General features: G+C 42.4%; 1 protein-coding gene across 1 annotated transcript in view; it reads left to right on the top strand.

Annotated features, from left to right (window-relative positions):
* LOC109891392 (integrin alpha-5) overlaps positions 1–12,571 on the top strand; it is a 56,790-nt gene extending 44,219 nt beyond the window's left edge. The window contains exons 20-30 of the mRNA XM_020483885.2: positions 3,974–4,124; positions 4,404–4,496; positions 4,779–4,858; positions 5,366–5,446; positions 5,986–6,091; positions 6,340–6,498; positions 6,707–6,817; positions 8,484–8,597; positions 8,969–9,070; positions 9,298–9,420; positions 9,838–12,571. Of these exons, the coding sequence (XP_020339474.1) occupies positions 3,974–4,124; positions 4,404–4,496; positions 4,779–4,858; positions 5,366–5,446; positions 5,986–6,091; positions 6,340–6,498; positions 6,707–6,817; positions 8,484–8,597; positions 8,969–9,070; positions 9,298–9,420; positions 9,838–9,921 (1,204 nt within the window). The 3' untranslated portion in view covers positions 9,922–12,571. The remainder of the gene's footprint in view (positions 1–3,973; positions 4,125–4,403; positions 4,497–4,778; positions 4,859–5,365; positions 5,447–5,985; positions 6,092–6,339; positions 6,499–6,706; positions 6,818–8,483; positions 8,598–8,968; positions 9,071–9,297; positions 9,421–9,837) is intronic.

Below are 12,571 nucleotides of genomic sequence, written 5' to 3'. Positions count from 1 at the left end.
GTTATCATTTTTTTTGTATTCTTCTAAAGCAAGTATCATATGAGTTTGTAACTTTGAACACATAGCCACAGGAACATATACAAAAGTATGGGGATACCCTTCAAATGACTGGATTTGGCTATTTCAGACACACCTGTTGCTGACAGGTGTATAAAACAGAGCACACAGCCATGCAATCTCCATAGATAAACACTGGCAGTAGAATGGCTTTACTGACGAGATCAGTGACTTTCAGCGTGGCACCGTCATAGGATGCCACCTTTCCAACAAGTCAGTTGGTCAAATTTCTGCCCTGCTAGAGCTTCCCCGGCCAACTGTAAGTGCTGTTATTGGGAAGTGGAAACATCTAGGAGCAACAACGGCTCAGCCGCGAAGTGGTAGGCCACACAAGCTCACAGAACGAGACCGCCGAGTGCTGAAGCACGTTGAGCGTTCCAAACTGCCTCTGGAAGCAACGTCATCATAGTAACTGTTTGTTGGGAGCTTCATGAAATGGGTTTCTATAGTTGAGCAGCCACACACAAGCATAAGGTCCCCAATGTGCAATGCCAAGCGTCGTCTGGAGTGGGATAAAGCTTGCCTCTATTGGATTCTGGAACAGTGGAAATGCGTTCTCTGGAGAGATGAATCTCGCTTCACCATCTGGGAAGTCCAACAGACGAATCTGGGTTTGGCGAATGCCAGGAGAATGCTACCTGCTCGAATGCATAGTGACAACTTTAATGTTTGGTGGAGGAGGAATAATGGTCTGGGGCTGTTTTTCATGGTTCGGGCTACGCCCCTTAGTTCCAATAAAGAGAAATCTTAGCGCTACAGAATACAATGACATTCTAGACGATTCTGTGCTTCCAACTTTGTGGTAACAGTTTGGGAAAGGCCCTTTCCTGTTTCAGCGTGACAATGCCACCATGCACAAATTGAGGTCCATGCAGAAATGGTTTATCGAGATTGGTGTGGAAGAACTTGACTGGCCTGCACAGAGCCCTGACCTCAACACCATCGAACACCTTTGGGATGAATTGGAACTCCGTCTGCGACCCAGGTCTAATCATCGATCATCAATGCACAACCTCACTAATGCTCTTGAGGCTGAATGGAAGCATGTCACCGCAGCAATGTTCCAACATCTAGTAGAAAGCCTTCCCAGAAGAGTGGAGGCTGTTATAGCAGCAAGGGGGGACCAACTCCATATTAATGCCCATGATTTTGGAATGAGATGTTCGACAAGCAGGTGTCCACATAATTTTGTTCATGTAGTGTAGTTATTCACATGAAATCAATTGAGGTCCAAAGATGAAAATATGATCATAAACCAGGAGTATATTGATTCATCTAGATTCTTAGAATATCCCTGTGCTCTAGTCAGACACCATAATCCTATCAAAAAGTCAGTCTAAGCTCCCAGATAAATGCACTGTAAAAACAATAATCATTCAACCATTAACATAAATAATATACTTTTTTGAAGGGACTTCCATAACATATACTTTAGGTCATGTAGCATGTGTTTACACACCTTGATTGCAGAAACGCGTTTCTTTTCTCAGGAGAGTAACAAAATGGTTTGTGTCCTCTTGGTCATGGTTATTAATGGTTGATCATTGTTGTTTGAGTGTTGGACAATAGGAGAATATGTTGCATTTTAGGCTGATTGGAACAACTGGGACAATTCACAAAACAAGTTCAAGCTTTTTCTTTGCTCTCACTTGTAGTAGTTTGTTCCACGACTTCGCCATGTGATTTTTATTACCGGCACAATTCAATCATGTTAAGAGTTTCCACGAGACCAAATCACTCAGTCACTCAGAAAATAAAATATGATTCAGCACTTTCACTCTGCAGCTTCGACGACCTCATTGAAATGTAATACGCAGCTTGTTTTTTAGGCCTTAAATTGTTTACTTCCTGAGAAATCCCATGCAGAAGGATGTTTTGTGTTCACAACCTTGAGGCCCGTCACGGAGATAAAAGTACCAGTAGTACTTTGTCGTTCCACACAAAGTACTACCACACAAAGTACTACTGGTACTTTGTGTGGTACATCCTCTGGCTTCAATTAAACATTGAACTATTTGATTGTACACATGATTATATTTCATGTACATGTTTTCCTATATAACATCTTAAAATCTTTGAATCAAATCAAATGCGACTTACAACCCCATCTCTCCCCACCACTTCAAAGCTCCCTTCCTCTCTCGGAGTCGGCACTACGGTGTTTGTGATAGACTATCGATGGTGTCGCTTCCACTGTGCTTCGTCAAACTGGCCTGGCCATAATTGGAATCATCTGTGTGGTCCTGGTGCAGAGCATGGTGTCACTGTGTCTGTACCTCGAGTGGACAGAGGGTGGGGGATAAGAGGAAGGGGTCAGGCCAAGGGATCGACCCTCAACATCTGTACTTGGCTCTAGCTCTTTCTGCTCAATAGACAGCATGAATGTATTACTACATTTGGAAGTATGGGGGCGGGAGTGGTGTGAAGTGGATTTATCACTACACAGGAAGTGCTTTACACAGGGGTGTCAGTGTGAGTTCATATGGTGTTGGTGGAGGCTGGTTTTTATTTAACCTTTATTTAACTAGGCAAGTCAGTCAAGTCAGAATGCATTCATGTTAAAGATGCATAGCATAGAAAGGCTGCAGATCTGTGGAGATCTTCACAATTGCTAATCTCTAACAGCATTGATCACTTGCACCATGTAGTTTTAATGTAATCTCAACAGCAATCCAGGTCCTTTGGTTCTGCTATTAGATGAAGAACAGTGATAACACATTAAGTTGTTGTATAAATACATCATATCTGACATTGTACTCCTATTTGAACTTTTCTATGCTTTTAAATGGTTGAAAGCGCAGTGACATTTTTGAGTGGGTGAATAAAGGCTGAAATCTCATGGGGTGGCAGGGTAGCCTAGTGGTTAAAGCGTTGGACTAGTAACTGAACGGTTGCAAGTTCATATCCCTGAGCTGACAAGGTACAAATCTGACGTTCTGCCCCTGAACAAGCAGTTAACCCACTGTTCTTAGGCCGTCATTGAATATAAGAATTTGTTCTTAACTGACTTGCCTAGTTAAATAAAGGTAAAACATTTTGTTTGTTGATTAACATCTCAACCAAATATTACCCACATTTTCATGTTGAAATGTCTTAGTGACCAGTGGGAACACACTTATGAAGATAATGAGCAGATAATGAGCATTGACTGTAGGATACACACGTATGGTTACCACCACCATATGGAAAACGTAGGGTGCTTGGAGTCAAGTTGACTCCAAGAGTGAGACAACGTTGTGTGGTGGTTGTTTGCGGGTTAATGCTTTTTTCCTCCACTGATATTGTTACAGACAATGTCCAGCAGCTCCCTAGCAAACCTTTAATTGCTCTTCAAACATGAAAGGAGATGATTTACTAATTTATGTTCATCATATGTAAACAATGCAACAACAAAAAACGATGCTGATTTTCTCTATTGTGTTATTGACTGTTTGTTTATGTGTAACTGTTTGATGTTGTCACACTGCTTTGCTTTATCTTTGCCAGGTAGCAGTTGTAAATCAGGACTTGTTCTCAACTGGCCTACCTGGTTAAATAAAGGTGTTCTCAACTGGCCTACCTGGTTAAATAAAGGTGTTCTCAACTGGCCTACCTGGTTAAATAAAGGTGTTCTCAACTGGCCTACCTGGTTAAATAAAGGTGTTCTCAACTGGCCTACCTGGTTAAATAAAGGTGTTCTCAACTGGCCTACCTGGTTAAATAAAGGTGTTCTCAACTGGCCTACCTGGTTAAATAAAGGTGTTCTCAACTGGCCTACCTGGTTAAATAAAGGTGAAATAAAATAAAAAAATTAAAAAAATGCAAATTCCATGAGAGACAAAACATCTGCAACAGGTCATCATGTTTGGTCGTCATGTTTGGGGGAAAAAAAGAAGTTGTTTTACGTTGCTGTTGTATTTTCTTGTGGTTTCCTTAGCGATAGGACAGAGGTGTATCTTGGCGACGAGAACTCCCTGACCCTGACCTTCAATGCCAGGAACGAGGGAGAGGGCGGGGCCTACGAGGCAGAGCTTTACGTGGTACTGCCCGCGGAGGCTGACTACAGTGGTATAGCCCGCAACAATGCGGTGAGGGAGCAACCATCTGTCCTGTCCCTCTTATGTTATGGTTAATGTTCATAATATGTTTCTAATGGAAATGACAGTGGTAAAATAATAAAGATACATATGCTAATCCACATAACAATAATTGAACTAATACCAATATAGTGTTGATACTAATGATAGCCTGATGACTAAAACAATGGTTATGATATAAATGTTTTGAGAGAACGTGGAAATGCTGTGAAGTAAATTGCTGTCTTTGTCTCTCGCCATAATTCTGCTCGTACTGTATCTCATAAGCAGAGTCTGACTCAGCTGACTTGTAGCTACGAGGCAGAGAATCAGACCCGCTCTCTGGTCTGTGACCTGGGCAACCCTATGAAGTCTGGAACAAGTGTGAGTGGATCTTCATGGACTAACTGTTTCTTAAATTCAAATGGAGCTTTATTGTCACAAAAGGACCTATTCAATGTTGCCGCAGCAGTATGGTATTTCTGTCCCTCTGATTGTGAGTTTCTGTATGTCTTTGCAATTCGGCGTCTTTACGACTGCGTGGTCCAGATTGATCCAGGGTCTGTTAATGACTGTTTGTGTGTTTGACGGACTGCCTTGCTGACAGATCTGAGGTAGCTTTATCTCTAGTTTCTGATCGCCTGTCTTTTCTATGGATCTTCACAGTTGTGGGCAGGCCTCCGCTTCACTGTGCTTCGACTGAAGGACACTCACAATACAGTACAGTTTGAGCTCCAGATACGCAGGTAAGTCGCAGTTGCAGCTTCAGCACAGAAAGTGTATAAATGACTTTGTATTTTGTGAACGTATTCATATTTAGCTGAATGTGAGTGATACATTTTTTTTTACCCTTTTAAATGTGTTTTGTTAAAAAAGTACCTAAATCCTTCTCAATTTTTTACCTTTATTTAACCAGGCAAGTCAGTTAAGAACAAATTCTTATTTTCAATGACAGCCTAGGAACAGTGGGTTACCTGCCTGTTCAGGGGCAGAATGACAGATTTGTACCTTGTCAGCTCAGGGGTTTGAACTTGCAACCTTCCGGTTACTAGTCCAATGCTCTAACCACTAGGCTACCCTAGCTACCCTCAATACTTCCATACTTATTACCTTGTCCTGACTGAGCTAAGTTTAGGGTTAGTGGATAGTTAGTTCAAGTGTTGTCGACAGTTAGGCGAACATCTACAAACCATCTACAGTATTTGGCACAATCCAAATTAAGTGTTGCACTTGTCTGTTCTTTCTCCGCTCAGTAAAAATGAGAATAAATCCCAGAGTGATGCTGAGCTCTTTCATCTGGAGGTGGCTGTGGTTGCTGATGTTTTCCTACAGGGGTGAGTCATCATGGCTGGATGGACGATCGAACAAACAAGCCAATGACTGAATGCTCTCCATCACCATCACTAATAAACATACTCCCTGTTTAGCTACACTCAGAGTGACTGGGTACCAATATATTGCAACTCAACAGCCCCAGCGACATTGTAAAATATCTTTCTTTATAAACTGGGCAGTTCGAGCCCTAAGTGCTGATTGGCAGACAGCCATGGTAAATCAGACTGTATACCACAGCTATGACAAAACATTTATTTCTACTGCTCAAATTACGTTGGTAACCAGTTTATAATTGCAATAAGGCACCTAGGGCGTTTGTGGTATATGGCCAATATACAACGGCTAAGGGCTGTATCCAGGCACTCGGCGTTGCGTCGTGCGTAAGAACAGCCCTTAACCGTGGTATATTGGCAATATACCACACTACCTCGGGCCTTATTGCTTGAGTACCACATTCTGTTGGGGATGTCTACTGCATCCAATCCTACTCGTTTATCCTCTTTTCCAACTTGTATCTTTCTCCTTTTCTCGATTGAAGCGTTTCTCGTCCGGACAAGCTCCTCTTCCCTCCCCCGAACTGGAGGATGAGCCCCAGCCTACAAGAGGAGCAGGATGTTGGGCCTGAGATCCAGCATGTGTACGAGGTACTCAGCGTGTGCCACGATTTACTCAGTGTGTGCCACAAGAGTTGATTTTGGGTTGTGTTTATTTGTATTAAGTGGAGTCAAATAGGGATGGGTTGTTAAAATGCTTATCTTCTTAGCTTCCTGGTACAGTATGCTGACTTGGGTTCTCTCTCGCTCTCTTTTCCTCACTCTCTCCTCCTCTGTCTCTTCTCTCTCTCTTCCTCTTTCTCTCTCTCTCTCTCTCTCTGTCTCTCTCTCTCTTTCAGTTGGTGAACAACGGGCCCAGTATGATCAGTCAATCAGTGCTGGAGCTGCGCTGCCCTCTGAAATCTCAGGGTCACGACCTTTTGTACCCTCTGGAGGTCATCACTCAGGGACCACTCGACTGCAGCTCCAACCACACCCTCAATGCACTGAAGCTCAAGGTGAGGGACAGACTTACACACATACATACAAAAGGACCTGCTTATATAATACTTCCACAAGCACTCATCCCAGATACTGTATACATTCACGCCCACCCCTGATAACTTGTCTTTTACTTTGTGTAGTGTCATATCATTCACACTATTTATACCAAGGAGATGCAGTGGTCCAGTGGTACCCAGATAACTATTCTGTGTGTGTTGCCAGCTCCAGCCTCCTACAACAGAGCAGCCACCCTCACCACTGACAGCCAGCCCTGAACACCACGTCCAGAGGAGAGAGGTCTACAGCGATCCTCTGGATGAACAAGGAAACCTGGTGAGATAACCTGGTGTGTGTCTGTGTTTTGGGGAAAGGGGTTGGTGGGGTTCTACAGTCACCTCTGGTATGTGCAGTTAGTGTGATGTTGTTGGCATGTACTGTGAGAGCAATTAATGCTCAAACCGATAAAGACCGATAAAAAAACAGAACTAGCTACAGATTCTTCAAATGGAAACATGACTATGCACGAACACACACAGCCATCCACTGACAGGACTAACCCCACTCTCAGTCCCTACAGTGTTATAAAGCCAGCCAGTAGTGCCTCCCGAGAGCTGTTCATCTGATCCCCCATATGAAGACCGGGAGATGTTTTCCCTTATTTTTTCCTTTCTTTTTCTCTCACGTGATAACCCCCCCCCCCCTCTCCCCACCACATACTCGTCTTGTTTAGGGGTTCGACATGCCTAACCCATGTGGCGTCAACACTGACACACGGCCGCAGAGGTCTATTGACTCTGAAAACAGTAAAACAGCAGTTAGCTGCTGTTAAATGAAGTCACTTGGCACTTGGTCCGGGAGCAGAGAAGCTAGAGAGTATAGTGGTGATAATGAGGTGTCCTATGGGAGTTTATTGGCCTGCCTAACCTCTTCTCTTCCTGAAGTCATTGTCTATTATTCTTTTGTATTTATGTTCTTAGTTTTTCATCGTAAATTAAGTCTCTCTTTTTGAGTCAAGGATTTCGTTTCATGTCCTAACGATAACCTCATGAGCTGAATTACAACAGAAAGAAACATGAAAATCCATCCATGGTTTCCCCTAATACCGCAAAACACAAACCGAAGGGAAATGATTTTATTGTGAAAGGAGATGAGGGTATCTATCATAATAAGCTCTGATCATAATTATGCGTTGTAGAGAATTCATTTTATGTGAAATAAATGTCTCCTGCTCTTTGTTTTTGTCCTCTTACATTCTCCACCCGATTATTCATTCCTCCTTTCAAAAACTAATGACCACAGAACAATTTATAACCATGGCTCCTCATTTTACACCAAGGACACAAAACTACAAACTAGTGCCATTCCCTTTCATTAAAAGCAATGGGAATCTCTCTCTTCCAAAACCTAAAAGTTAACTATCCAGTGTCTCCAGATTTCTACGAAACATTACCTATAATTAATTACAATTATGAGTTATATACTTTTACTTTATTTCTTTTTAGGTATGTTAAAAATCAGCTTTTCTGTGTTGTAATGGTGTACCGGTTATACCGGTTATTCAAAATATTCAGGACACTGATTGACCAGCTCAGCCAATGAGGCAGAATGACATCATTCTCCATGAGGAAATAGCAAGCATTTTTTTAAATGGTCTGTTTGCAAAACAGGTTTAAGGAGGGGTTTTCTAAGTGTTTTCTCCAATTTATACTTTGGCCACAAATACGAGTATAAGACGAGTCAACATTTTTGGGGTATGAGTTAACAGAATGTTAACTTTTAAAAATACGATTTTCCCTGGACAGTTACTTTAAAGATACATTATGGAAGTTGAGTTACTAATTGTTTACCTACCTGGTCTTGAATGACCCCAGAATAAAAGGTTCTGTATAGCCTCTTGTACTGCTCACAATCACAGGCTGTTAGCTGGAACTGTTTGTGAGACTGATTAATTGTAATGCACTGGTGGTCTGTATTGATGACCGTGTTCCTTCCTCCATAGTCGTGTTCCACCGCTGAGTGCTGGAGGCTGCGCTGTCATGTGGGGTTACTGGAGAGAGGAAGCAGTGTCATTCTGACCGTCCGCTCACGCATCTGGCCTGAGGCCTTCCTTGAGGTGAGAGAGCGTGACTGTAGTTTGTTCTGCTGTCATGTCCTGTATTCTCCTTCTCCTCATATTAAATGGTCATTTGAATAGCACATGTACTGTATATTATGTTATGTAGATCAAATGTGATTGAATTTGGTATTAACAATCCCTATGATGATGTAGTATTAGTACTATAATACTACTGCTATTATTAGTAGTACAACAAAAAAATTATGAAAGAGATACAGATAAATGTAGGTCGCAAGTCTGTGGTACAATGCCGCCCTCTCCTGGTAGTGAACTTTTACAGCGAAAGATATTTGTTATTTGGTACACACTTTGGGAATATATTTTAAATGATTTATTCAACTCATTCTTTCTTTGGACAAATGCTGCAGAGGGCATACAAGCAGTATGTGCTGGAATGTTCTGTGGAGTACGGAGTCGAGAAGATGCCCTATTCCATTGCTCCCAAACTCAAACCCAGTGGATCCAAGAAGGCAAGCTTTGTTTTATTCTCCCCTTTATTTAATCATGTGTTCATTGACATTTATGGTATGGATGCTTTAGGCCCATCCTGTCTGTGTGATTTGGGATATCGTTTGAAAATGTGCACACAAAACATTAAAAAACCTTTATGAGTAATGTCACGTTTAGATTTTAAATCAACTATTTTTTCAAGTGACTTTTCATTTCCCCATGGTAACAACATGTTTTTGTGTTGCAGGTCCTGACTCCAGTGATGTGGAACAAGCCAGACAGCCAGTACATGGTACCACTGTGGATCATCATTCTGGCCATACTGGCTGGATTGCTGCTGCTCGCACTGGTCATATATGTACTCTACAAGGTAAAGGGGGCCACGTGAAGGACAAACTTAGCACACTAAATTACAAGCATGTAATGTCATAATGCTTGTTAACTGTTTATGATTGAGAATCTGTCATATAACCAGATGATGTCTTGGGATATCACATTTTGGTTGTTATATGGCCAGGCAACTACATTACAATCTATCTTTTTTTACTTCCTTTCACAACCAGTATACAACCTGACCATGATACCACCAGTTGTAGGTGGTAGCATAAAATGGTATCTAAAAACTATTAGATAAGATCAAGTGTTTCAAATTTGACAGTCTTGAAAGTGGATGTTGGTAGCAAATAACGATGAACTACAAACTAACTAAACTGTCTGGTGCATTGAGGACTATTCATGTAATTATTACCTTATTACCTAAGTCTCCTTTCTCTTTCAATCATTCCAGCTGGGCTTCTTCAAACGATCCAATCCTTATGGTACGGCCATGGAGAAAGCTCAACTCAAACCACAGGCTTCTTCTGAGGCCTAAACGATGGACCATCCCAGATGTCGTTTTGAAAACTGGAAAGGCATTGCGTAGGACTTAACTCTAAACAAACCACAGAATACTCATGTATGAAAGGAAGTCCATCCATAGGATGAGTACCACTGGGACCTCAATGGCATTCAGCCTTCTACTGCACTGAAATGCTGAAGCAGGCAAACCCACAATGAGATGTCTGGCCTGCATTATAATAGAAATATCCTGAAAACGGGCACATTTTGCGTATGGTTGCATAGACCAAAATGTCTTTAAAATCCAGCTTTTTGCTTTGATGTGGGGAAATATCCATCAAAGTAGCAACCCTGGCTGAGGCAATGGAGCATTTATTCAATTGTTTGAGTCACCAAATATGTCTTTACCTATGAGGTGAGAATGTTGGGGAAGGTGTGCTATTGAACGATAACAGCCAAAGTCCTCTGAATGCTAGGAGCAGAAATAGACTCATAAAGTATATCAGTCAATTTAACATTTGTTTTCTCAATGTCACAAAAACACATTGATGCTGTTTGCTACTCCAACTGGCCTTACTTTGTCCCGAAATAGACCATCCCTGACCCTGATGGCAAGTTAACATTGTCCACCGTCTGCAAACAGGTGTTACTACTACTAATAGGTGCTTGTCGACCATCAGTTAGTCAGGGTCATTGTGCTGTTGGACAGCTAGCAGTATATCACCATATCTGCCAACACAAGTGCGATTTCAGATGTTCTACAGTGTAGTGCTGCCTCACAGCCACCAGTTTTACGATGAGGGCTTGCTAGCTGGAGAGAGGTCCGAGATTCTTTAAGAGGAAACGCACCTGGCCTTTTTGCTTTAACATATGATCTGTCATGTTCTTTCTGATCCATTTTGTTACTATGCAACTTGACCACATTTGTAAATACAGTGCTAGAAGCTTTTAGATAATTGTTACAGTTGAAGGATATAACCTCACATCCCCTAATCACTATTTATAACACGTTTTTGTGCATTCAACCAAATGAATTTGATCATACTTAAGGATTTTTTTTCTTTGTTATGAGCGGATGTATATTTCAAAGTAGTACATTTATAATTTTGTGAAGAGTATATCAAACTGCATTGGAAATATGTTTTTCTGTGAAATAATTCCCTCCCATGTTGGGAGCTGCCATGGCTTTTTCATGTTGTTTTGCTGTTGATGACTAAAATTAAATGACCATTTTATTTTACCCTATCCAAATACAGATGCCATATTTCATTTGTTGCAGTATTTTTTATGCACAGCAGGAAATGCAAAAGGCTTCTAAAGTTTGTAATTTCCACTTTTAAAAACGTAATTTGCCCTAACTGAAAATGTATCATCCCCTACAAAGAAAATGCCATTAATTATAATCCACATAATTATAATTTATAATTTATTCCTGTTGCTGGAATTGGAATAGTTGTTGATAACTTTGCAAATGCTATTGTATATAGGCCTAAATAGCATCATTGATAATATATGAGTGACAACATATGGTCACATTTAATTTGCTCCATTAAACCTAACCTTTGGAATGACTTTGCTAGTAACAATGACTCTATTTAGCTTTAAAGTGGAGAACTTTCAACAATCATTCTCACGGTAGTGTAATGCCTGTTCCTTCTCTTCCCCTCAGAGGCGCCAGGCTGCCCTGCATTACGCACTCCTGCCACCATCATTACACACACCTGCCTTCCCTTGTCATGCGCATCAGCGAATTATTGCACTCCCCTGGACTCAATCACCTGTTTATTACCTCCCCTATATGTGTCAGTTCCCCATCTCTGTTACCCACTGCTGCATTGATTGTCTTACGTCTGTGTTTTACCCGGTTCTGACGCTGTTCCTGTCCTGTTTTCATGTCTGTTCCGATTAAATGTTGACTCCTCGTACCTGCTTCTCTTCTCCCGCGTCTTTCCTAACAGCAGCCATCAAATTAAACATCTGGGACTGCTGGCGGTTCGGTTGGTGGTGACGTCGGGTCCAAGGGCTGCTGCCGATGGAACTGGGGGTGCCTTAGCTGGATCGTCGGGCTTCCACGCCCTAGCCGGCTCGAGAGGTTTCCTTGCCCCAGTTGGCTCGGAAGACGCCCATCCCACGTCAGGCCTCAGCCGGATCGTCAGGTTTTTACGCACAGCCAGCTCCTCAGGCTGCTACATCTCAGCTGGATTATCAGGCTCCCACGTCTCAGCAGGATCGACAGGCTTTCACGCCTCAGCTGGATCGTCAGGCTCCTATGCCTTAGCCGGCTCGCCAGACTCCCACGCCTCTGTCGGTTTGACGGGATTTTACGCCCAGCCGGCTTGTCCAGCGCAATGCCTCGGCCGGCCCGTCAGGCTCGCCCAGATGGGACGCGGGGTAGAGCCCCTGGGGGCTACTGCTCTTCCCCCCTGAAGTTCGACGGCGCCAGTCTGCCCTGCATTACTCACTCCTGCCACCATCATTACGCACACCTGCCTTCCCTTGTCATGCGCATCAGCGAATTATTGGACTCCCCTGGACTCAATCACCTGTTTATTACCTCCCCTATATGTGTCAGTTCCCCAGCTCTGTTCCCCTCTGCTGCATTGATTGTCTTACGTCTGTGTTTTACAGGATTCTGTTCCTGTCCTGTTTTCATGTCTGTTCCGATTAAATGTTGACTCCACGTA

This window comes from Oncorhynchus kisutch, linkage group LG5, assembly GCF_002021735.2.
Source record: "Oncorhynchus kisutch isolate 150728-3 linkage group LG5, Okis_V2, whole genome shotgun sequence".
Classification (NCBI taxonomy): Eukaryota; Metazoa; Chordata; class Actinopteri; order Salmoniformes; family Salmonidae; genus Oncorhynchus; species Oncorhynchus kisutch.
Note: the sequence above shows the minus strand (reverse complement) of the source record. Positions and strands in the feature narration are given on the sequence as shown.